The sequence below is a fragment of the Micromys minutus genome, assembly GCF_963924665.1.
Source record: "Micromys minutus genome assembly, chromosome: 20".
Classification (NCBI taxonomy): domain Eukaryota; kingdom Metazoa; phylum Chordata; class Mammalia; order Rodentia; family Muridae; genus Micromys; species Micromys minutus.
In genome coordinates, this window is record NC_137955.1 from 28660988 (window position 1) to 28688050 (window position 27063).

The window sequence follows — 27063 nt, forward strand, 5'->3', positions numbered from 1 at the left end:
GAGAGGAAAAGAGAATAAATAAGTCTAAGCTTATGACCCAACTGATGAACTGCCTGTTGGTGGGATGGGGGGGTTGTCCAGTCTGAATCCCACACCAGTTGGACTGAGGAATGCCCCGTGTCCTCACAGCTAGGCTCTCTGGAACCCGGGCTGCCTTTACTACAAAGGGAGTGGTTTGAAAGGCCCGGGACTTTGTTTTTTCTGTGCTAATCTTTTCTCGGATGAATACTTACTAAGAGCAACACATCTTTGGGTGCCTGCTTTCAAACTGGTATGGTTGCCACTTCCTTGTATTAATTAAGTGGCCAAGAGGATTCATGGGCAGAAATATGGGCTAGGGTTTGTGGTTCGACTGAGAGGCTCCTGAAAATTAGTTTGTGGTCCCCAAATGCATTTTGACTCACCTTTTTGGCAAGAGAGGGGCTCTTCAAGGGGGTACCTGTGTGGGAGGGATTTGCAAAATAGTTAATGTGATTCATGTTTATGAGCATATTTGACAAAACTGTCGTTTGCCTGAGTGCTACTAAGGTAGATGCATGCACACAGGCTCCCTGAGTAGTCACCCCTTTATCTAGTCTACCTGGGAACCCCTCTACACCTTCCCATCCTATCCCACTTCCCTCCCTCCCTTCTTCGAGACCCAGCTCATGAGGCACAACCCTGGCTCTGGTGCTTCCTCTTCAATCCCACCGAGTGTTCGATCTGACAGGACAGTATGATGGTAGGTGGGTCTTAGTATCTCTCCTTCTCCCCTGTGCAGCATCCCCAGAGCACCAGCTGCCTGCTAAGTGCCCAGTGGCACTTGATGAGCGGCTGGAAGGACAGATGAACCAGTGAACCCCATCCAAGAAACTCATGAAAGAACCAGGAAAGGGGTGGGATGCTGATTTCACTTTGTAGCTCATGGGTGAAGGGCTCAGCCTGTAGACTTTAAATTACATGTCACAGGCAAAAGAGATTTAGGGCATGAGAATTCCGGCTTTAAAAAAGAAGTCTTTGCTGCCTGATCAAGTAGAGATGTTGGGATGAAGAGAAGCCAACGTTCAGGCTGAATAAAGAGCCTATTATGGCTGAGTCCATTTTAAATATATTAATTATGGATGCAAATCATCCGGCATTTCACGGCTGTCCCAAATCCTGTTTCTTTTCCTCTGACATCCAGTAACTCATATCTCTGAGTTCCTCTTCCTCCAGGGTATCAATCTGAATGTCAGAGAAGTCTCTATCCAGGTGAGCAATGACTGTAGACTAAGGAAACTGTGCTAAAACTCCATACAATGCTTTGAATTAATAAGACACACTGAGGAGAACCAAAGCCCTTCCCTGCCTGAAAATCTCCACATAAGGAAGAAAAATTCAGGAATTTTTTGCCAGCCTCCAGCATCAAACTGGAGGTGGTTTGTACTGAAGCTTCTAAATCCATGCGGAGAAATCTCAGCATTTGGATGGATAATACTCTGTCTTACTACATTGGTCATGTTTTGGTGTCAAATGTCATTTACCTATGTATTCCAAATGAGTCGCGAAGATTCACGAATGGCTGTCAGCTTACTTTTTCAAATTATTTAAAAGTCAAGTAAGCAGCATGCATGAGCCGACCTTTAATGAGACACACTCAGTAACTGTAGAAACCAGAAGAAGGAACCAAGAGAGAGGGTAGACTGTCAGCAACTGTCACTAGCCCTAGTAATTACCGAGAACCCCATGCTACCACGGGTGGTACCCGTGGGGGAACTTAACAAGAGCCTTCTCTCAGTGACGAACAGGAGTGAGCCTTCATACCTAGGCCCGCTGAGGAGTTGGCTTCCTTGCTTTCCTGGTAAGTGCTGTGTGCTATCACTTCATCCATCTCCTGCTCGGAGACCTGATTTTCAGCAGAAAGCACAAATTACATGTTGTTATGCATTTATTATTTCTCCTCAATAGAAGCAGTTAGGACCAGGGGGTTCAGAGACCGGGAACACCTTAGTAACTCAGACCGCATAAGTCCAGCTGAAAGATGGGTGGCTTCAATGTATATATCACAAGACCACCAACTGCAACTCACTGAGTCTGCCCCTCTTCAGAACACTTAGTTCTCATTCTTCTTACAGAACTTAAGGTCAGACCAGTGAGATGGCACAGAAGCTAAGGGTGCTTGCGGCCAAGTCTGATGACCTGAGTTCAATTCCCAGGACCTTCCTGATAGGCAACTAACTAATTGACTCCTGAAAGTTGTTCTCTGACCTCTCCACACGTACCATGTTGGCACTTGCCAACACATACACACATGCATACATACACAAAATAAATAGGTGAAGTTAAAAAAAAATTAAGACTATTAGCCAGGTGGTGGCGGCAGCACACTCCTTTAATCTCAGCACAGAGGGAGACAGAGGCAGGTGTCTGAGTTCAAAACCAGCCTGATTACTGAGTTCCAGGCTACCCAGGGCTACTCTCAAAAGATCAAAACAAACAAATAAAAATAAAAATTAGGAATATTAAAAACCAAAATGACCCATGCAAGATGGCTTAGAAGACAAAGGTGCTACATCTTGGGAGCAGTGTGATAGAATCAATTCCTTTCTGTTGCCCTCTGACCTCCGAAAGTACACTGTGGCCCATGTACCAAAAACACAAGTGCACCTACACAAAACCTACATAAATAAAAAAAAAATTTATTCTAACAAAAATCTATAAAATATGCAAGAACACCATAAGACCATGCACTATTTTTCTTAATTCACTGTTTTCTTAAGATTAATTTATGCACTTGGATGTTTTGCCTGCATGAGTGTGTACCCCATGCACATGGCCTACTGCCCTCAAGGCAGAAGAAGGCACTGGATACCTCAGAACTGGGATTACAGTTGTAAACTGCCCCTTATGTGCAAACCTGGGTCCTTTGCAAGAGCAACCAGAACTCCTAACCACTTAGCCATCTAGCTCTTCAGTGACCTAAATTCATTGTTAACGCCTCACCACATTTACAGTACTCCTTCTGTTTTGCTAAATCATTTGCCAATTGCAGGCACTATGGTCTTTTGTTTATAAATATTTAGTTATGAATCTGCTGAACACGAAGCCGTTCCATGTCCGAGGTGCCTTTGGAGATAGAGGGACTAAAGGGCTGTTGCTTGTCTAGCACACACTTCCTATCCCAGTGTTGGCTGCTGCTCTAATACCAACCCCCTCAAGTCGCACTCAAGAGTCTGCAGCTGCAACCAGTTCCCAGTGTGTGTCACTAGCCCGTGCGGAGGCAAGGACTTTCTTCCTGCGCTAGTGTGCAAATTAACATGAGGATTTAAACCACACTGCCATGTCATTGAACTTTTCTTAGACCTGCTGTGAATCCGTGTGTCCCGGTGTCTTTGTTTTATAGGAAGAGTGACCCTGACCATCCTGGACCTGGATGCCATGTGGTTTCGTTCTGTGTGTTCCCCACCCCACACCCCACTCCCCCCAGACAAGCCTCACTATGTAGCTCTGGTTATCCAATAACTCTCTATGTAGACCAGGCTAGCACTGAACTCAAGAGAGATCTGCCTTCCTCTGCCTCCCAAGTTCTACCTCCTGAAATCTGAACCTGTAGTGAGTCTTTCGTCTTTCTAAAGATTTATTTACTTCATGTATGTAGGTACACTGTCACTGTCTTCAGATACACCAGGAGAGGGCATCGGACTCCATTACAGATGGTTGTGCACCATCATGAGATTGCTGGGATTTGAACTCAGGACCTCTGGAAGAGCAAGCAGTCAGTGCTCTTAACCACTGAGCCATCTCTCCAGTCTCTGTCTTTTGTCTTTCAAGATACTGCTGTTCACAAGGAGTCCAGGAGAATCAAAGTGTTATGTTAGGATCTCTCTAATAGCTGCTTCATGTATAGCTTCAGATTCTGTTTTGCTTATTTAGAAAAGCTACAGAAATGGTTTCCCCATCAGTCACTCAGGGACCACGTACTCGCCAACTGGATGCTCTGAACTTAGTTACACTGGAATGAGCCACATTTCTTTGCTGGGATTTTTGTCCTCCGTTGGGAGTGTATAGAGATAGTGTGAGAGTGTGGAAGTGTCCTGCGCTCATATGCGTGTGACTGTGTGTGTGTGTGTTGCATTTTTTAGGTTAGCAGATGAAGTACTGGGACTCTTCCTGGCATCTCTGGCCTGAGCATTACTCATTGCTTTTGCTGACTTTTGGGGGCTGGGGAGATGGCTCAGTGGTTAAGAGCACTGGCTGCTCTTCCAGAGGTCCTGAGTTCAATTCTCAGCAACCACATGGTGACTCACAACCATCTGCAATGAAATCTGATGCCCTCTTCTGGTGTGTCTGAAGACAGTTGCAGTATGTGTGTGTTTGTGTGTGTGTGTGCGTGTGTGTGTGTGTGTGTGTGTATAAAATAATCTAAAAGAAGATTTTTGGATTTCTTCTATTCTTCCCATCTTTATCAATACAGTGGTACATCCACAGAATTCTCTCCCCATTGTTATTCTGTTCTTTAAAAAGATGTTAATTTATTCCGAGTTAAAATAGTTTGAGTGTTCACGTGTGGAGGTCAGATGTCGACACTACATGTCTTCCTCCATCACTCTCTTGTTTCTGAGACAGGGTCTCTTCCTGCACCCAGAGCTCAGTGACTGACTAGGCTGACCAACCTCATCACAGGGCCCATCTGGTCCCAGCACTCAGCACTGGGTTTACCGAGGTGCACTGCAGTCCCTGGCTACCATGTGGGCGGTGGGACTCTGAAGTCAGGTCCTTGTGACAGTATAGTCAGCATCTTACCCACTGATGTATTTCCCCGGTCCCTAAGCATTATCCTTAACTGTCACTATTCATGGGAAATTTTCTTTATAAAGCTTGAAATATACCAAACTATGATCCTAATTCAAAACATAACCAGAAACACTTAGTTTCTGTTTCAAAAGTAAGACTATTTTAAACTTAGGATGGTAATTTTGTATACTAAAATAATATTTAACATAAATCCCATTGAATAAGAATGAGGATTTGTCTAAATAAATTAATACAGGGTTTATCCTGATAAATGAATCATAATCACGCCACGGCCTTTATGTAACACTTTAGAGTGGGCCTCACAGGAAATAAAATACACTTATGCACATGGGCTGGCACACACACACACACACACACACACACACACACACACACACACACACACACACACCCCTTCAGTAAGCAAACTATAGCTGTACAAATGAGACAGGGAAAATGTCAGCATCAACAACAGTGTTATTCTTGAAAATAGACTTTCAATATTTGTAATTGTTTTTTTGAGTGGGAGAAAAGCCAGTTTCTGTCCCCCCCCCACACACCCTTTCATTTTCTATTCAGTATAAGCGAGCTGTTCTCCTAACAAGTCCACATCCTAGCTGTCTAGACTTAGAAGGTTTGAATATCCCAGCTGGGCAGCTGCTGCTCCACACATGGGAAACAGGAGAAGGGAAAACGCTGTGGTGTTTCTCTTGGAACCACACAAAAACTGAGGCGGCACATATATCCTGTATCAAAATGTCCTCCTGGCGCAAGATGCGGATTAAGTGGTATGAAAATACATTAAACCTAAGCTGGAATCGTGACCAGAAGAAAAATATCGTATCATATGACAGCTAAGAACATCATGTTTACCTAGGAAGAAACATGAAGGTCAGTCCACTACTGAAGTGCAGTTTGGCTGGGCACATCTCCAACATATCACAGACCATTTTATTGTGGTTGGAAAAACGGATCCATTTGTGTGTTTGATGGGGTCTCGGACCACCCGTCTATATGGGTGATTAGGCTCTGCACTGAAATGTTGTTTTGATATGGGTCATGTTGGCAAAAGGTTTTTGGGCTGAGATGAAGTACTCTGAACAAATGCCCACCCTGGAAGCCAGACAGGCCTCGAGGCCTGGGGCTTACAGGTCTTAATTTCTCTGGGGTCCGGGGGCATTAGGTCAAGTACAGCATGCTGGATGGTGTGTGGGTGTGAAAGGTGCATGTTGGAGTCTAAGTGCGGGAAGGAGCCGGGAACCTCTCTCGCCTGCTGGAATCACAGAGCAATATGGTGTTAAATGTTAAATGTGACCCAGTGAGAACCGTAGTAGGGACAGGAGCAGAAAGAGTCTACGAAGCACAACAGAGTCCAAATCAAAATCTTTTTTAAAAAGTGTATTAGGGAAGGTGTTTCTAAGTATGTGTGTAGAGAAAGTAATCTGGAGACGTTCAAACAAACAACCATCACCAACAGTACGGTCTGTTCTAGCATCTTCCCCGTCTTATCCCTAGACCAAGACCTAGATTTTTGTCAATGCTTAGCTGCAAAGGCCAGGAACAACACTACAAAGGAATACCACACTCAGCACACATCTAATCCCAGCACTTGCGAGGCAGACACAGGGGTGGATCACTGACTTTGAAGCCAGCCTGGTCTACAGAGTGAGTTTAGGACAGCCAGGGCTACACAGAGAAACCCTGTCTTGAAAACTAAAAACGAACCAACAAACAAACAAAATCAAGCTTTTATTTCATAGGCATAAAATTCTCATAGTAGCCTGGGACCACTTAGGAAACAGTAAAAACGACACTACATCTCAATCACTGTGCATCAGGAAGAGTAAATGTTTTGAGCCTTTTGAGTTTCAATGCAATCTGATCACAATTTTGGAAACTAAGTTTTTACATAGAGTAATATATTCAGCAAAAATTATTTTACACAGTGGTTGAACTGAACTTGTTGAGGTTTACTTAAAGCATTTAAAAGTAACTACACAGGGAAGAGATGACCAAATAGTTTTTATGGGTTAACAGCAGAAAAGTTGATCTTAATTTATTTTTTTTTATTAGTGAGCTCTTGGGTTTTAATTACAGAAGCCTGTGTTGGGGTCAGAAGGGGATATCTCTAAAGGGGATAGCTCAGTTCTATCTGTGTCTAAAGTCCTCACACCTTCACATAGCAGTTGCCTTTTGGGGGCATGAGTGGCTGTGAGTATGATATAAATGACTGTCACCCACAAATACAAATATACTCCCAAACTGGTATAATCTGTGAAGTCTTCATAGGACTCCACAGACTTCAGATTAGAGCCCCTTCTCAGGTCCTGTACAGCTCTGGGATGCTACCATGGCCTTCTACCTAGCAGAAGCTCAATGAACCATTAGGTAATGAATTTCCCATAGGATAGGGCTGTGATCTGAACATGAACTGGGGGTGGGGTGGGGTACATGGGAGGGGAGGCCTTCCATTCCAAGTGATGCTCGTGAGCCTGCCTGTTTCCAGCCTCAACACTCATGCCAGCCTATCCCCAGTTTCCAAAAGAACTCTTTCTCTCCTTAGTATGTTCATAAAGGCTGGTAGTACCTGGGGCTGAGCTACCAACCAGACACCAGTCTAGAAAGATTCTTCTTCTCCCTTGCAAAGTCAAACAAACACGAAGCCAGAAAAGGTGGCTTAATTGTTCATTCTTGACTGAAGACTACACATGCACGACTTCACAGCCAGAAACAGGTTGAGCTTCAGGGAGCTTGATGGTCTCTTGCCTTCAGCCCACGATGCTCCTCTCTTCCTCTAGGGGGCTATCCACATGACACAAAGCTGTCACTAAGGCTGTGTGTCTCCAGCAGAACAAACAAAACCAGTTCTGGACAAAGTGAGCACAATCTCTGTGGTTGGGGGCTGAGGTTGGGGTTGGAGAGGTGGGACAGTGGGAGGGATAGGAGGGGTGGGGCCTTCAGTATGTGTTTATGCTGTTGGAGAACAGTTGTGCAAGCAGTTGCAGGAAGAGATCCTAGCATGGATTAAGAAATTCAGTCTTAAGGACTTGGCCCATGAGACAGAAAAATAGGACCCTTTATGATATCTAATAAAATTAATAATTTTTTATAGTTTCTTTGAAATGTTGGCTTATATTTTCCTCAACTTTGATGACAGCAAAATCCACAGAGTAGCATTTGCAGATGAGGGAGTGGGTTTACACACCTCGATTTCAGCTTATTTTTATTCAACCCTCCAATAACAAATAGTTTTGTTTTTAACTTTCATAATGAAACACAAAGAAATCCCTCCTTCTCAGAGCTGGAGACATTGTTTCCTTGGGGACAAAAAAGTGTCCCCAAAAGTTCAACATTCTAGAACCCACCCCTCCTTTTTTTTGCTGTACAACTCTTTTGTTTTATTGGATTTTTTTTTTTTTTTTTTTTGATTAGTGTGAACATTCTAGACCTTTGACAGGAAGGCATCAATAGGGGCTGGAGAGGTGGCTCAGTGGTTGAGAACACTGACTTCTCTTCCAGGGGTCCTGTGTTCAATTCCCAGCAACCACATGGTGGCTCACAATCATCTGTGATGGGATTGAATGCCCTATACTGGTCGGTCTGAAGACAGACACAGTGTCCTCACATACATGAAATAAGTAAATCTTAAAAAAAAAAAAAAAAAAAAAAAAAAAAAGGAATGCATCAATACTCATTGGGAAGTGAATTACATTTATTTTAATTGGTTAATTGTTTTACTTTCATGGCATTAGATATTAAGCCCAGGGCCTTGAGCATATTGGGCCATGATTCCATAACTCAACTACATATTTTTTATCTTTTCCTTTCTTAAAAAATATTTTTTTTTTATTTTATACGTATGAGTGATTGCCTATGTGTATGCAGGTGCACCATTTACGTGCCTCATGTCCTCAGAGGCCAGAACAGGGCATTAGATCCCCTGGTATTTTGAGGTCAGTACTTCTAAGCCACCATGTGGGTGCTGGGAACTGAACTCTGGCCCTTTGCAAGAACAGCAAGTACGTTTACTTGCTATGCCATCTATCCTTTTTAGTTTTATTTTAAGATTTATTTAAAGATTTTTTAAAAAGATTTAATAAAAAGGATGCCATCTATCCTTTTTATTTTTTTTTAAGATTTATTTATTTATTTTATGCATTGGAGTTCTGTAGCTGACTTCAGACACATCAGAAGACGGCATCAGATCCCATTACAGATGGTTGTGAGCCACCATGTGGGTACTGGGAATTGAACTCAGGACCTTGGGAAGAGCAGTCAGTGATCTTAACCACTGAGCCATCTCTCCAGCCCCTGAACTCTGATTCTTATACTTCTATGACAGTCCTTTTATTCACTGAACCCTCTCCCAGGTGCACCACCCCTAAGAATTCTTATTTTAACAGGCTGCAGGGGTGATCTAGTCTGGCATGATCAGGGTTTCTTGATGTATTAGGTATTAAGTATCTCAGCAACATCCAACCAGCCACGGTGGTTACTTTCCACGAGATCAGGTTTTAAATTCACTAAATAACCTTGACAACATTTTCCAATACATTCTTTTTAGGCCATGAAGAAGTCCAGATCCAAGATTCATTTTTCCAATGTGCTTCCGTCACAGGCTGATACCCAGGCCTAGCCACGTGGTAGACGGGCTCATGTATGAATCCTGTCATTGGCTGAACAAGCAGACAAAGCACTGTCCCATATTCAAAGCAGGGTGAAATACCTTACCTTTGGATTAGGGTGTCGGCCGATGACCAGGCGAACAGGTCCTGGGGGGCATTTACTTAAGATGGCATGCACTTTGCTTAAAGCTGCATGGCGCACATTCACAGAATTCACCTCCAGGATCTGGTCTCCCCGGCTAGAGAGGAAGAATAACAACACATTATAGCGACAGTCAGATTTTTAAAAGCTAAGACGGCTTTCTTTCAGGAAAGGGTTTAGAATATGCAATCTTTTCTGAGTACTTCAAAAAAGCAAATGACATCCTTTCATCTTTATAACGCCTACAGGAAAAGCAATACATGGGTATAAAAATCACATTCTAAGTTGACCAAGGCCGTAATCAGAAATAGTAAATGTAAATAAAACAGATAAAAAGATAACAAGGGAAGGTAGCACTTACTGAGCTGTATGTGAGAGCCTATACAAAGGAGGTTACTTAATAACACTTCAGATATAAGCTTAAGTATTCCTTTCAAATAGGAGGCCTACAGATGCCACTCAAACCCAGTGCACACCTGAGTTATCTAAGGTCAGTGTGATTTAATTATCACATACTAGCCTCTTGATCACCGCCAGTTTCTTCCTTCCTACCATCCTGAAATGATTATTGTAGCAGAGTCAAAGGGGGAAATATCCGGCACTCCAAGGCTACCTAAGAATTTGTAAAAATATTTCAAATCTGAACGAATGAGAAATTTAGGATAAATTGCCTCTTTTGACTTGAAATTATCGGGAGAGCGCCGGGCAGGAAAGAACAAAGAGCCTTTACATGGGCTTTGAGGAGTTCATTTGGCTGGCCCCAGGCATATGGAACCATTCAAGAAAGAAACATCAACTTGGGATGTCATTAAAGGAACCCCCCCCCTTTGGGTTCTAAAAGTATATTTTCTTTAATGTACTTTGGATGATTTGCTAATTTTTTTTTCATATGGAAATTGACTCTGATGATTAACGGAAAATGTAATATAATCTATTAACACAACCTCCAAGATGGCAACCTCAACCAATGCTGTTTTGACAATTCTTCAGCTGCCAAAAGATTCAGACGCTTATGGGGAGAAAGGTGATACTGTTTGTACTGAGTGCTTTGTGTAACATTTTTGTGAGACCTGGGGGGGGGGGCACAGATCACTGCAATTACTGTAGAAGAGAATATTAAGATTTCTTGTGTACACAGAATGCTGAGGATACAACTCAACTACATCAAGAAATCTGATGGTCTGTGACCTCAGACAACAGTGACTTTAGTCACTGTCTTTTAGATGTGAAAGCAATTGACTATTTGACTTCCCCCACACACAGGGTTTCAGGGCTCTTTTGCATTTTAGTCACTGAACCCATATAAGCAGTTCCAACTTATAGGATGAAATTTACATAAATGAATAAAAAGTCAAAGAGTATATTGAAATAATCACCAATAATCTGCACACAGTTCTATGTCATCAAAATTCTGAACTTCTGAGTCCAAACACAACAAAGCAGGTAGAAAAGCTGTTTTAATTTTGCTTTCTGTTGCTGTGATAAAATACCATGATATAAACAAAGTATGACAAAGGATGGATGTAGATACAACAATGCTCAGTTGTATTCTGTGACTCTGGGAAAGTCAAGGCAACAAGAACTTGAAGGTTCTGGTCATATTTATAGTTGAGGGCATGCACTTGATTTGCTTGATTTGATTCTTCATTTCAGAATCCTTTTCCTAGAGAATGGTGACGCCCACAGTGGGCAGACTTCCCACCACAAGAAAGATAAGATAAAATAATTGCCCGAAGACATGGCCACAGGCCAATCTAGTTTAGACAATCCCTCACTGAGACTTTCAGGTGATGCTAGATTGTGTCAAGTTAATAATTAAAATCATCACAGAAGAGAAAATTCAAAGTCCTGTGATTCAACCAAATTTGATTCATTTTAACTTTCATCTTCAGAGATTAGAATTAATTCTATTCAGAGATTCTATTAATGTCAGGCTTGGCCATATTATTAGAAAGTCCAAGATGTAGAATTCGATAGCCTACCTACAATCCCAAGGAGTAGAGGGAGGGGGAACCAAATGTTTAAGGTCATCCTTGGCCATAGCTTAGGCTATGTCTTTCTCTGTCTCTCTTTCTGTGTCTGTCTAAGCAAATAGTAACATGTGTCTTCGCAACTCAAGACCACACCAGGACTATATAATGCCAGGGATGTAACTAACCTCAGGTTGCTCTCCATCTTGGCCACGGATCCAGGGGCAAGGCTGTGAATGTATATACCTGGAGGGCTGTTTTCCAAGGCCAAGCAGCAGGCACCAATGCCCAGTCCAACTCTTGGCTCTGTGAGAAGCATGGCACAAAGATGACAAGAGCAAACTCACACAGTGACCAGAAAATGTGCCAACGGCGGTAATAAATACTCAGACCAATGAGCTTTCAGTTTGGCGCAAGACACAGAGCGTAAATCCTGGTGTGTGTGTGTGTGTGTGTGTGTGTGTGTGTGTGTGATCTAATGTTCTACCCTCTGTTTATTCCAAAGAGCTTCCTCAAATCTGCCTCTGGGAAGAGCTGGAGAATGACAAATATTTTTTAATCCTGATTATAAAGCCTTTTAGGCCTTTTTGGCCTTCAACTAATTTCTTGGTTATTTATAATTGTTGATCATCTTTCTACAGTAAGTCCTATAGGTGGAGGGGAGGAATGTGAAAAAGTAACAGGATTTGCTGAGAACACCCAATTTGAAGTTACTGGTGTTAGCTTACTCTTGAGTGTCTTCTTTAATTCTTGATGATTTTAAGAACGCTACTCATTTTAATGAGTAATCTGGCACACAGTGATTCATCCTGGGAGAGCTTTAAAGACTGCGCTACTGGTGACTTCCCCTCACTTTTGTAAAAGAAATGATTAAACATCTCTTTCCTTTTGACTATGCCAGCCACTTAGAGAAAAGCATCTGTCGCTAACAGCAGGTGGTTCCAAAGGACTGACTTTAAGAAAGCAAACAAACAAAACAAAGCAAAACAAACCCAGCCTGTAATCCGGGAGAAAGGGAGGGGAGTGAGAGTTAGCATTCATTACCTTTATTGAGTGTGACTTCCATGACAATCCTGTCTTTGGGCCCAGGAGCCTTCCGACCCAGGGATGAAGAGCCAACTTCTTCTTGACCTCCTCCTGCTGGGGTTCCCCCAGTGCTGTTGAAGCTTGGGGAGCTAGATCTGCTCATGTGCGTGGGAGTGGAACAGGGTGTGAGGCTGGGGCTGAGGAGCTTAGTGCGCACTGTGAGGACAAACAGCCCACTTCGGATTTGCTACAAAACAAGCAGGTGGAAAAGGTCAGATTGCTCTGCCAGGGAGCAGGCAAAAACGCAGAAGGGAAGAGGGGAGTGGGAGGGGGAGCAGGAACAGACAGACATTGTTACCTTGAAGGTGTGAATAGCCTCTTGAAATGTCAAGCCCTTTATTGGTATTCCATTTACATCTAGGATTTCATCTCCTAGTGACCAAACATGAGAAGTTCGTTAAGCTTTAACGTACCAGACTCTTCTTGGCTAGTACAACATGGACTACTACTGTCAAAATAGAAGTTTTATGGTTTTGATCCATTTTAAGTAACTTAGCTTTTAGGAATGTCCCCTAAACAAGAAAATAAATACAAATTTAAAAATCAATATTCTTCAACAATAATCCTAAAATCAGTATTTAATAATAATAAAAAAAAACTGAAAAAACAATGTTGGGGCTGGATTTGGTAGGGCATACCTGGATACCAGCTTTGGATGGGCTGGGGCAGGAGGATCAGGGCTGGCTGGGATGACAAAGTGAATTCAAAGCCAGCCTGGGTTACAAAATAAGACTGAGCTAAAACACCATCAAAACCAAATGATAACCAACTAACCGAACTCCACCACCATCACCAAAACCAGAACAACCCCCAAATCCCAAACCAACTAACAAATCAATCAACGAAAACACACAGCAATAGAAAATAAGTGTAAAATACCAACTAACCACTACCACTGCCAAAATCAATCGTGGAAGATTTGAAGACCTGATGGTTAACTATAGACGTCTTTGACAAGAAATACCTTCTGCTCAGAGACTGAACTGCAAGCAGGCTTTCAAGTTTGAAGTAGTCTTAGATAGAACCATAAGCAAACACTTGGGAGGCTGTTCCCCTAGGAAGACAAGCTATGCAAGTCCAGAGAATCAACACAGCACATGATAGGGCTTCAACGGCAGAGAGAGAATCTTGCTGGGATATGACTGGGAACTTACAGCCCCACCTTCAGAAATAGTCTGGATGTCTGGTCTTATTGGGGCAGGTCCTGGGGCTCCATCTTTAGGTTGGCAAGGCTACAGGCTGACAAAGCAGTGTAAGGGAAAGCTAAGCTGTGAGGAGAGTGTGCTGCGCCCCCCCCCCCCCCCCCCCGCTTCTCCCCGACTAGCTCACTAGCGTCTCTTCTCCAACCCTGTGAAGATCCAATCTGGTCGTTTTCTGTGCTGCTACAGTGTCTGCTGGGAACGTCAGAGGATGTGGACATCCTGTTGCCTTCTGGGAACTCGATTCTCATTTGCACTCTTGGGACACGGGCTATGTTTTGGAATAACAGGTCAACAAACATCAAAAGATGTCCCAGGAAAAGCACAGACTGCCTGGTAGTGCAGGAGGGGAGAGAGACTCCATACGAGGCAGTGCAAATTGGCAGAAACCCGAATGTGTGCACTGCAGATCCCAAAGCATGCTGGGCATACGGGAACCCTCCAGATGAGGTGTAGAAATGTGGCAATGCCCCATGCACTTCCCTTTAATGCAACTGCACAAGTCCCACCCTAAGTGCTGTGATCTCCCTTTAAAAACCACCCACCATCTCCAGCTATTCAATTATGGCTGCAGGTTGTACCTACAAGGACGGGAACACCAAAGTGATCATTCACGAGTTTATAATTTATAGGAGCGCTTTGAAGGTGTCTCACTCAACAGGCTGGAAATCCAGCCCAGCGACTTAACATTTCTCATAAATGAACACATATGAAAAAAAATAGTATTTGGGAGAACCATCCACTATTAACCTTTCATAATGATTGATTTCCCCACCTCTATTTTGCTTCATTCTAACAACCTCACAGGATGAATTTCAATCAAGTGAACACATGGCCCATCCATTCTAAGGCCACTCTGCTGGGTCTTTACACTGCTCTGAAACCGGACTCCAACAGCACCTGGGGGTTAACTTTTCCTCAGAGAGATGGAGATAAATATTTTGCCCAAGAAGTATTATGCTCAGTCAAGTCGCACTGTTACATGAGGGCTTCTGCATGCTCTGCTTAAAACCAGGACACTTCTACCAGTTCTAAAAAGGGAAGTAAACCAGTATAACCCAGTTAACACAATACTTTGAGCCTACGAGACTGGACAGTAGGATCATTTCTGAAGGTAACTAGAAACATCTTGATATAATCACCTCATGAAAGACATATGGTGGGCCAGTGGGAGGACTCCATGAATAAGAGAGCTTGCTACCAAGCCTAATGACATGAGTTTGAGTCCTGGGACACATGTGTGGGAAAGAAGAACTAACTCTTCTACTTTGTTATCTGACCTCCACGCATGCACTGTGACCCAACTGTACATGCACACATATGTACCAAAGTAAATAACTGTAACTTAAAAATGAGAAAGAAAAGTATATTAAAGGGGAGGGGAAAAAGAAAAACAGAATTCATGCCTTTGTTAGTGTTAAGTAAAGTTATGATCACAATTTACTGACAATTTTGAGTCGTGAATAATTAAGATCTAGATAAATATTTTGTAAGATATGTAAACATATACATTAAGAAGAATTTCTTTATTATGAGAAACTACTACGTATGGGCATGATAATGCATGCATTTAATCCCAGCATGCATGAAGGCAAAAGCTGGCAGATCTTTGCAAGTTAGAGGCCAGCCTGGTCTATATAGAAAGTTGCAGGGCAGCCAGGGCTACACACAGAGAGGAGCAGATTTCTAGTTGCTAAACATTTCTGAGTGCCAGTTTGCTCATCTATAAAAGGATCACTCCAAAATATCTATTCAATGGGCTTGTAATGCCGTTAATGAGATAGCTTAAACACATAGACATGCTCTGTAAATGATTAAAGCACCATAAAAGACAAGGTGTAGCTAAACTTTATTTGAAAGGTATAACTTAAAATCTCAGGGTTACTTTAATCTGTACTCCAGATCACTTGTCTGTTGTGTTTTTGTCTGATAACACTGTAAGCACTATATGAAAAATGGAAAGTTAGGATGGAATGGAAAATACTAAGTTAGGAGCCAGCTACATTGCACTGATTTTAACAGCAAGACATTCAATGGCCACTAAAGTACTCTGCTCTCCCATCAGCCTTAGAGTAAGACTGGACTGTCAAATCCTGGGGAAGTTTTAAGGCAAGAGGAGCTGAGCAAGGAGCCTGTAGTGAGGGTAAACACCCACTGTAGCTGGACTTTGGCTACTTTGTGGATTCTTCTTTCTTCTGCCCTTTTCTACCCCTTTTCTACCCTTTTAACCCCTAACACTACATAGGAAAGAGAAAGGGATAGAGGGGTGTAGAGTGATGTCAAAGCAATACATGATTGGACAGTGGAGAGGTAGACAGGGGGGTGGGGACTAGGAAAACGGAAGAGGAGGAGGGTAGGCGGAGATTGAAGAGGAAGAAGATGGAAGCAGACGTGAATGTTTTTCTCCGTGCATCTCTAGATTCGCAAGGTTGTTGTGATTATTTCTACAGGTCTCTATGGGTCTATTTATCTTAAGTAGATGAACAGTTTATATCTTTGCTCACTGGTTGTAAGCTTAGTGTGTAGAGGGTTTATGGATTGAGAATTTAACATATAAACCTGTTTAATAACTTAATGATTGTGGAGTCATGTTTATAGTGGGCGGTAGGGGATAGTGAGTGAAAACAACACGCAGGGGCTGTGGAGTGAACTGTGCCTGAGTTCTTAGAGACAGCATGGAGCCACTAAGTTAGAAATGCCCCGCAGTGCCATGTGTCCCCACGGGTGCTGACACTAGTGCGGGATAAAAAGTTACCCTCTTATTAATATTTACAACAGAGGGGAAAGGGGTGACTTATCATTAGGCTACTTCCTGTTGGTTAGGGGTGTCAAATTCCTATCGGTAAGTTTGGTCTTCACAGGCGGAATATCGAATTTCTTCTTGTTTGTTCTTTGTGCGTGACTACTTAACAGACTGTGAGCAACGGCAGCCCTAGCCTTTATATACTCTCTCAAAAGTCCCAGAATTCCAAAGCACACAACTGGGGAAACTGTTGCCAGCAAAATCACACCTCTGCTAGAGCATGATGTAAATCACAGTCAAGCTGCTGTGGACAACCTGAAGCAGCCCCATATCCCAAGTCTGGGATTAAAACGAAAACATATTCTTAAAAGATTTCTGTCTTTAAGAAACCAAAATTCCAAAATTGTCACTCCAACCTACAGTTGGCAACAGAAAAATCAAGCTACTTCCCATACATGATTTCTTTTACTCTCCACAGAAATGCTTCAAGGTAGGCAATGATAGTCCAAGTTTGTCCCAAGTACCCCAGGAAGCCTGGGTCATGTGGTCTGCCCAAGATTATGATTTCAGTGCTAGATTCAGTGCAGATCTAGGGCACTTTCAAAACCATGACCTCAGCTGCTGTGCTGTCATGTCTTGCAAGGGGACAGGTTCTCAGGGGCTCAGTCTGTCACTAAAGATCACACCAAGAGACTCTTGCCTACCTTCTTTGAGCCTGCCATCCTCTGCGGCTGATCCATTTGGGAAAATGGTCTTGACAAAAATTCCCATCTGGCCTCGAATGCAGTCTCGCCCTCCAGCAATGCTAAAGCCAAGGCCCTGCATTCAAAGTAGACAGTTCAAAGTGGATGAGTCCAGCCTGGCACTGCAGAATTTAGCTACGAAACTCCTTCCCACTGTAGTATCTGACCGAGGTATCTTTTCTCCTTGGGTTTGGAGTATAGGTAGGCGGCTAGTTTAAAATTCAAGTTTCCCTTCCATGTTTTTCTCCACAGATCTAGTTGTAGTGTACAAGACCTGTGTCATATTAAGAGATGGATTTAGAGTACACATTGGAAATTTCTAATATTTGACAGTCTTTGACTCCAAGAGTCACGGTTACCTACTGAAGAACCCAAGGGCTCCCCAAACCCATTTACCCCTTGCAGGTGTCATATTTGTTTCAATGTTTATTTTGTGTGATGTCAAAGTGGATGGTCCAGTATTTACACAATACTACCTATCTGTAATTTGTACGATGGCAAAGCCATGATGGGTACTAGAAAGGATAGCGGGATCACTCTCTAAGTGGTATATTTCTTTCAAAGGGGACAAAGACTTGGGGACAGAACCAAAAAGACTGGGGGATTATTTCTTCCACCCTAGTGTCTACTGAGGGGCTAGAAACTCTCTGTAGCAACAGAGCAAAGACTGGGAGCCAACCTCTCCCTGTGAGGTGGGAAGGAATGTCAGGCCAGTCCTATTATTCCCCTTTTTTGTTACTTTCTAAACTGTGAAACCAAACCAAACCAAACCAAACCAAACCAAACCAAAGACTGACTGCTTAAGGAATGTGCTACCACTCACCTGCAGGGCAAAAGAGCCTGGAAATAGCTCACCTTGCCTTTCTCTTTGTACAACCCAATGATGGAGATAACGGAGGGCCGGATGAGTCTCCACGGCGATTCCACGTGGGTGGTGCTCAGAGAGCGGGTTGACTTCTTCACAATGTGGTACTCCTGAAAGCCAGCACAAGCAAGACCAGAGAGACTCATTTACCCTGCTGTGGGCTCCAGCATACAAAGAGACTTTGAAAATCTCAGCTGCCTTTCCTGTGAGCGGTTTCCCCCTGGTCCGCTGGCTTAAAGAACGCTTACTCTAAATACTTAATGGAGCAGGGTCTCCCACTGCGGTGCCCTGCGTGCCCCGTCACAGAGAGCTGCTTGGCAACCCCGAGCACCTGTGTCACTCTGTCCTTAGCCATATGTCACAGATCCTTCTGGGATGGAGTCAGGAGGACAAAGATGACCACCCTGGGGTTGGGCTGTTCTTGAAGCTCTCTTTCTTATCAAACTCCAGGTTCCAAATCATGTTTAAAAAGCATCTCACTATTTTAAGCTTACTCTGCTCATTCAAGAAACAACCCAGCAAGACCACGCAAACCACAAACCCAGACAACTGTTTTTCCACATGAAATACCCCGCTGAGAGTCGGCAACCATGTCAGCTCTAATCCCTTGTATTTGGAAAAAATCAAATACTTTCCCATAAGCCACACTTTCCCCTCTGGCCAGCCGCTCCGACCCCAGTCCCCCTTCGATTCCCCCACCCATGACATTCACGTGTATCAGGAGAACACACCCTGACAACGTAATCAATAGACTGATGAAGGATGCCCACTCTCTCTCAGAATAATCAATGCCCTCTGCGGTGCCGAGATCATAGCAGAAGTGGGGGGAAAATCATTTCACGTTTAATATGAGAAAAGGACCATCACCACAATAGTTTTTCTTTTTTCTTTTTTTTCTTTTTTTATCCCTGATGATGCTTCATTCTTATGCAGGAATGAGATGCTCTCTCCTGCCAGGGGTATTTTGCTTCCCCTGGCAGCTTCCAAGTTAGACGGCGCAGTTTGTCAGAATAGTTACCAGTAACACGGACCGCCCAGGCTCGGCCTCATGAAATAAATGATGTGGGCTTGGCAGTGTTACTACCCATTTACTGAAACCACCACGGAGAGCGCCAGACATGGCCTATGGTTTGCCAACCCTCGAACACAGGGGTTCACATATGACCCCCTTGGGGAGCCCTTTCTCTGATCACCAGTCTCCATGCCACCTCTCTCTGGAAAACAAGGGGAAGCCACAGGCCTGAGCGCTTCATGCGGCGGTGTAAGAGTCTAAAGGGTCCTTCACACCTCGTAGACCTGTGCTATCTAATTCACTACCCACTGGCCACCAGTGGCTACATGTTTGGAATAAGGCTCACTAAAATCAAAATGCACTCCTCAGCTGCATTCACAGGCTGAGACACACGTAGCTGCCATCTTGGATGGTGCTGACACACCCACTTATTCCTACATACCAAGTTTTATTAGATAGCTCTACACGGGGCAGCACTATTAGTGGAGGGGGGGGGGGAAGACTGGCAGGTGAAAAGGAAAAGGTCTGAAAATAAAAAGGACAATCTGAAGAAGGGAAAATTCTCTGCTTAGACTTTCTACCCCATTGAGCTTCCCGGTCTCTGAGGCCTGGTTAGAAATGAGTGATTCTGGATATAAACATCGACATGTTTCCTTAGTCTATAGAAGACATGTTGCCACATGCATATGAGAGTCTCAGCCACGAAGAAGGCAAACCCTGGCTTCTCTCTCACCCTAAAGCAGCCAGACAGTGAGGTCATGGCTTCCCCCATTCCTCTGAGTCTTGTTGGGTTATTCTGAGGACACAGACCTCACTGTCTCCTGTGGCTGGTACAGATGAGTTTTGATAGACCCCATTCAAATCTTTAGCTGGGTGTTTTCTGAGCACTTCCCTTAATCTGCCTTGGAGGGAATTCGACACAAAATAATCTGATCACCCCCCTGCTTTGAAACATGGTTCCCCCCCCAAGCCCCCAGGTAAATTGCAACAGAAAAAAACAAACCCCACAAATACTTGATCTTGACATTACGGACTATAACCTTTCCCCCTCAGATTCTGACATATAACCTGGAGTAAAAGATTCGGCCATTTTGAGCTTTGGTTGTTCCACCTGCAAAGTGGACATAACACATTAAAAGTGAGGTCCAATATCCTTAGACTTCTGTCTTGTATGAGTCCCCAAGTACGGCAGGTAGAGATATCATTGCTGATGTAATAATCTCTTCTGGCCCTGTTTTTCTGATAGGCCTAGAGAAAAAAATGGCCAGTGATTCCCCGCATGGGTCATGGCAACAGAACTCAAGGAACTCCAAGTTCGCTGGAGGCTGTGAGCCTGCCTCCTAGTTTCCTGAGGGCTAGGGACAAGACAACGGAGGAGAAACCCCCCATGCAGAATGGTAGAGCCAGAGTTCCTGACAGAAACAGGCTTTGTAATGCTAACTGCTTCCTTTACTCCTGCATGTGCCTGCCATCCTGGCTGTTTGCCTCATTACTGGAGAGCAGGTTGGACCCCAGGTATGGCATAGGGTCTCGTGCTCACAATGGGTCACATAAGATGATCCTAGTAAATAAGCAAGGCTGGCTCGCCACCAGCTGCGAGATGCCACGGTCTCCTGGCAGTCTAGTTCCAAAACATACAGCACGAAGGGAAACGAGCTGAGTCCAGAGTCTCGGAGATCCAGTAAGAGATTATTCCCAACTTTCTTTAACCATTGATCTGGCTTCCTTCTAATCTTTCTGGGTAGATACCCCACACTCTCTGTGGCTCAAATACATGATAAATGGCCCTTATCAGTGGTTAGCTCTTCTGAACAAAGGTTTATAGCAGTCTTTGGAAAGAAGTGAAATGTACACACACACACACACACACACACACACACAGTCATGGAGACATATGAGTTTGAAATCTGTTCTTTCATCTCTAACCAAGCAATGGTGGCTTTGAGTGAACCAGAGACCTCAGCACCTCAGGATTTACCTGTGATGTCCCAGTAGAATCCAGTAGCTGGGGAAGAGAGTGCTTCCGGCCATCTCGGGAGACCTCCAGCATCCTGATCCGGGGGTCCCCATTCCGTACCATCAGTTCATTATATTCTTCAACAGACTCTAGGCGGTGGACACCTCCTGCAACAAAAGGTGGTGCAGGCATGGCTTGAGGGATGAGAAGAGTCAGCAGAAAGGACGGGTCTAAACACCATATTCATAGTCACTGATGGGCTTAGAAGGTCTGGAGCTGATGAACAAAGGATCAAGTTTGTCCAGTCCTAGCACCATGTTCTGCATAACCCTGCTGTGTTCAAAGAAACAGATGCTGAGCTATAAAGAAACTGGGAGTTTCTGAAGTGACAAGGTAGCTGAAGGACAATGTATGCATTCAATCAGATGCCGGGTGCTGGGGACAGCAATAAACCAGGGAGTGGGGCACGGGCACATGGTCTTGTAGTAATGGCAGAACATGATTTTATATTTGCATGGATTCACTGCTGGATGGGTGCTGTTATCCCATATGCAATTATAATAGTGATTTTTTCTTTTTCCCTAAGAGTGACAGTTGACATAGGTCTTGCTTTGCAGCCAAGCTGGCCTGGAATTCAGAATTCTCTTGTGTCATGTGACTCCAACCTCTGAGTGCTGACATAACCATTCCTGGCTTAGGAATGACTTTCTACGTAAGATTTTATTAATGTTTATTAAGTATAGCTTAAATGAGCACCTGAGTGAAATTTCACATGGTCACTGTCATACAGATCAAAAGGCATTAACCACGATGTCAAACCCCCTTGGTTTATTTACTAAATGCTCCTCACCCAATGATCACATGATCTTTACCTGAACCATCACTGACTACTTCAACCTGTTTTTGAACTCTATATGAATGAATATGTATTTTGTCTATAGAGTTCCTTGTTCCTAACATATATCCTTATTTTGAGTGTGTATGCTTGTGGGGCACATGCGTCATGGTGTGTATGTCAGAGGACAACATGGAAGGGTCAGTTTGCTCCTCCCACTACATGGGTCCTGGGACTAGAACTCTGGCCATTAGGATCAGGGGTAGGGACGTTTACCTACTGAACCAGCTCACCTATCCTTAACATATTTAATGTGAAACTCCACCATACCGTGTGCGCGCGCGCGTGCACGCGCGCGTGCCAAAAGTTTGCTCCATCCTGCACAACACCTCCCTGTATAAGCACACATTGCATCTAATGCGTTTTGTTTGTAAAGGACATTGGTTCGTTTCCAGCTTTAGATGTGGAAGAGTAGTAATGTGTATATGCACTGAAACGTACATGTTTTTGTCCTCTGTGGGTTGTACCTTGCAGTTTCCTGATCAAGACTACAGCTAGTGTGTCCTCACGAATGCCTCCTGTGAGACATCCCAGTGACATGTAGTTGGGGAAGCGTTGGTCCCTGGTGTTCTTCCTTCTGCAGTACTGTCACTGCAGGATGAACTCTGACCCCAGTCCCCCAGTCTTCATCATCAGCCATTATCCTGGGTGCACAAGAACCTTACCATGGCTTTCAGCTTTCCTTCCACTGACAACTGAAGAGGTCACAGTCCGGTGTATGTAGCCGCAGGCTGCTCCCTTTTGTAAAGCATCTGTTTAATTTTCCTGTTCATTCTTTCATTAAATTTTCTTTCTGAATTCTAGGAAGTTTTCTTTGTTTTAATATGCGAGATAACGAAGCCTTTTGTGGGATCTATGAACTATAAAGATTTTCTCCACATCCGTGCCTTACATTGTCTAATGGTATTTTCTGGCAAACACAAAGAAGCCATAATTTTAAACAGTGTGATGCAGTCATTTGTGGCTTAATGACAGGATGTTCCGAGGAGTGTAGTGTGTTTACACAAAAATAAAAGGTGTCATGGTTTCTTTTTTAACGTTTCAGGTACGACATATGTGACATATAACACATAGTATGAAGTCTATATTTAGTTGCCTTAATAAAACACCCTGACAACTTAGAGGGAAAGGCTTTGTTCTGTTTATGGCTCATCCTGGCAGGAAAGCCACAGGGCAGGGGCTCGGCTGTATCCCATTTACAGTCAGGAAGCAGAGAGCAACAAATGCAAATGCATGTTAGCACTCAGCTCACTCCCAGCCAGTTCAGGACCCAGCCCAGGAAATGGTACCACCCCATCCCGGATCCACCATCCTACCTGAGTTAACCCAATAAAGCCACTCTCTCACAGGCATGCCCCCAGGCCAACCTTGTCTAGGTAATCACTCTTTTAGAATTCTCCAGCTGATTCCAGATTGTGTCAAGTTGGCAATTAAATCTAACTATTGTGGGTGGCCATAATATTACTATGTGAAGTAATTATATGGGACCACACTTGTTGTCTGCAGTGGACCAAAATGTAATTTTATAACCGATGCTTTTGTATCCTATTTAAGAAACTCTTGCAATAATTACTATGTATGTGTGTGTATCATGCACATGTGTTTATGTGTCTGTGTACAGCGTGTTTGCAAACCAGGCACTCTACCTCTAACCTATGTTCACAAAATCTGCAATGATTTAAAAACACCTAAGTTAGACTATATACTATCTGAAATGATAGATCAATTACATATGACTAAAGCTATAATCACTAGTTCTATATCCAATACGACATATTACATATGTGCTTGCTTGAATGCATATATCAATTCTTCCTTTAAAGATTTATTTGAATGATGTGTACTTGGGTATGTCTGTGTCTGGGTATATGCATACCAGTGCAGATGTCTCTGGAGAGACAGAAGTGTTAGATCCCTTGGACTCAGAGTTATTGGAATTATGGACTATTGCGAATCTCCCTATATGGGCTCTTGGAACTGAATTGAAACTTTTTATAAGAGCAATGTGTGCTATCAATCTCTCCGGTCCCATACACTGATTCTTTAGGGAACTGATTTCTCCTGGGCTGTGTAATGATTCATTTGATGGGGGTCCAATTTCCATCTGGGAATTTCTCTAAAATATTTAAGGCAAGATAACACTTTCAAAAGTCACACGAGGCTGAGTCTTTAACAGTGACAAGGTGTTGATACAGCTAATGGATGTCACTTAAGCCTCACCTTTTCAAATGCTACATACACACTTTATAAAAGTAGGTTTCAAAAATCTGAAATCCCTTTGCAACAGAGGGAAGGTTTTTTTTTTTTTTTTTGGCATTTAAAAAGATCACAAACTTAAGAGGTTAACACAGATAAATCAAAAGTACTGAAATTAAAGGAGGTCCCTGCTGGCAAGAAGAGAGGCAGGCAGTCAGGGAAACCTGGGCTAGAATATTAGAAAAACGTCCTATAAAATGAAAGATGATGTTGCTTTAGTCGTTTTGGAGCCAGACTGGGCAAAACCCTCATGGAAATGGCTGGAACAATAATTCATAACTTAGTAATTCATGGGCCAGATTAATCTTTCTTGGCATGCTTACTCACTGAAAAAGATTTACTAGAAGAAAATTCCTTTCGAGTTGATGGGGAGACGATGGTCATCAAGAACCCACATATGACAGCATCCACTGATAATACCCTGATATGTAGAACCACAGTGATTCACGCAAGAGAACATCAAACAGACACCCAGATCTGCAAGACTGACCTGTGAGGATCCCATGGTAGCCAAACCTCCCAGACAGAGCTGGAGAAACAGCTTGCCAGTTAAGAGCACACACTGTCATACTGATCTTGCAGACAACCTGAGGTTGGTTTCCAGTACCTACATTAAGTAGCTCCCAGCTCTTTGGAACTCCAGCTTCGGATGGCCCATACCTCTCTATGTATTTATATTAAAATAAACACAAACTGGGTGATGGTGACACACCCCTTTAGTCCCAGCACTTGGGTGGCAAAGGCAAGCAGAACTTCAAGGCCAGCCTGTGTTACAGAGCGAGTTCCGGGACAGCCGTGGCTACACAGAGAAACCCTGCCTCAAAAATCCCAAAACCAAGCAGACTCCTCTATGCAAAGGTGAAACAGTGCTGTCCAAGCCCAGCTCTCTAAGCTTCTTTAGCAGGTCTCCAGGTGAAGCTGCCTCCCCTTCCCACCCTACCCCATAAACGCAATCTATCCTGCTGGCTGCCAAGGATGCCTCTCCTCTGTATTACTTTCCAGAACTGAGAATATAAACATCACGGGTTTACCCAACTTTGCGCACACCACCATCACCTCCCACTCCAACAGCCTGCAGTCCTTCCCCTATGTGCTCTTGCCAACCTTGGCTGGACCTGATCATCATCACCGGCGAAGACTATGGTCCTCTCAAATAAGAGGATTAAAAACAGTTGCCCAAAAATGTTTCTTTCTCTTTGCCTGGAAAAATCTCCCACTCTTCTCCTCCATGTCTAGACAACTGGTCTCCAGTTTTTTACCAGGGCCTCCTTTACCCTGCTGGTTCTGAATGCATCCACCAGCACACAGTCCAAAGACACTCCTGGCTGCTCTGCTGCTTCCTAGAATGTGTATGTGCACTGTCTAAGCATCACCATGAGTGTGTGTGTGCTGCCTTCCCAGGGGACTAAGTTCTCATGAAGGCCTTCCTGTCTGAAGCCATTCAAATATTTGAAAGGAACAGTAAGAATGAAAATAAAAATCATGGGGGCTGGAGAGATGGCTCAGTGATTAAGAGCACCGACTGTTCTTCCAGAGGTCCTGAGTTCAAATCCCAGCAACCACATGGTGGCTCACAATCATCTTTAATAAGATCTGATGCCTCTTCTGGTATGTCTAAAGACAGATACAGTTTACATACATATACATGCCTCTGTGTGTATTATAATAAATAAATCTTTAGAAAATGAAAATTGTGGCCATATTAATAATGGCTTCAACAATATAAACAATGGGTGCCTCTGAGGGAAGGGTCCATTGCTATCCTGCTTTGGAAGGACAGAGCTGGACACATTCTCCCACGAGTCTTTCCAAAGGCTAGACTCATGGACGACTCTCACATCTCCTGGAAGGACATATGCACGTGTAATCTTCCTTTCACAGATAAAGAAGCTGAGGCCCACAGAAGACACTGGTCCTGGGTCCCTTGTCTCAGGGGCAGAGCTGGAAACTGAGCCCAGCTGATGCCTGTGCATATTCCTTCCCCTACTCCACATTTCTCTACCACACGCCTGAATGTCTCGAGAAGGGGAGATCTCCTTGTGGCAGTGACCCAACCCTGCACTGGCTATCAGCTAAAGATGTCACCAGTTCCAAATGGACAAAATGGACAGTTTGAAAAACCAGACATATGTAAGGTCTCCGAGACACATGTCCCCGCCCCATTCAAATCCAGAAAGCAATTGACACAGGAAGCTAGGAAGAATTGTCTGGAATGCACATTTTTTTTCCTGGCTTCAACCCAGTGACCTTTGGGATTTCCTCAGCTGCTCCGATCTCATCTATAAAATAAGGAATGTGATGACAGGGGTTTCAAAGGTCCTTGCATCTGTCTCTCCAGAACTCGGAGAGCCTCCCTGGGGACTGATTATAGAGGGTTGATCAACTCTGACAAGCTGACCACTGCCTCCTTTCTGCCCTAGTACACACAGGATGTAAAGGGGCCTTTCTCATAGTGGGGAGCTGCTTGTTGCCCCAAGGTGAGACCCTCATGGGGTCTCCGCAGGCCTCTCTGCCTGATGCCATCCCTTCCTGCCAAAAGTCAACCTGTACTGTTTGTTTAAACATGATGCTGCCCGAGCATCCCCCTTTATCAATACAAAATAGCTCATTTTTGCAAACAGAGCTTTGAGGCATTGCGCTTCACGGTCCCATGTTATTTATCGGCTCTGAGAATAAAGAGCGCAGAGGGCCAGGTGACGGGGGCAGGGACTCTTGGCTCCCCCTTTTCTCTCTGGGGATCTGGGTACAGAAGAAGAAAACAATGGGATGGGGGACATTAACAGATGATGCGTCATGTTGGGTGACTTTCTGTGAGTTG

The 27063-nt window shown here is 43.8% G+C and overlaps 1 protein-coding gene across 2 annotated transcripts in view; it reads right to left on the reverse strand.

Moving 5' to 3' along the window:
• PDZD2 (PDZ domain containing 2) overlaps positions 1 to 27063 on the reverse strand; it is a 218509-nt gene that overhangs the window by 28286 nt on the left and 163160 nt on the right. For both annotated transcript variants that reach the window (XM_080933679.1, XM_080933680.1), the window contains exons 7-15: positions 21116 to 21261; positions 18116 to 18235; positions 17222 to 17336; positions 12874 to 12947; positions 12534 to 12762; positions 11678 to 11795; positions 9484 to 9616; positions 1783 to 1864; positions 405 to 439 (exon numbers count right to left, since the gene is read on the reverse strand). In XM_080933679.1, coding sequence (XP_080789805.1) covers positions 405 to 439; positions 1783 to 1864; positions 9484 to 9616; positions 11678 to 11795; positions 12534 to 12762; positions 12874 to 12947; positions 17222 to 17336; positions 18116 to 18235; positions 21116 to 21261 — 1052 coding nt within the window. The remainder of the gene's footprint in view (positions 1 to 404; positions 440 to 1782; positions 1865 to 9483; positions 9617 to 11677; positions 11796 to 12533; positions 12763 to 12873; positions 12948 to 17221; positions 17337 to 18115; positions 18236 to 21115; positions 21262 to 27063) is intronic.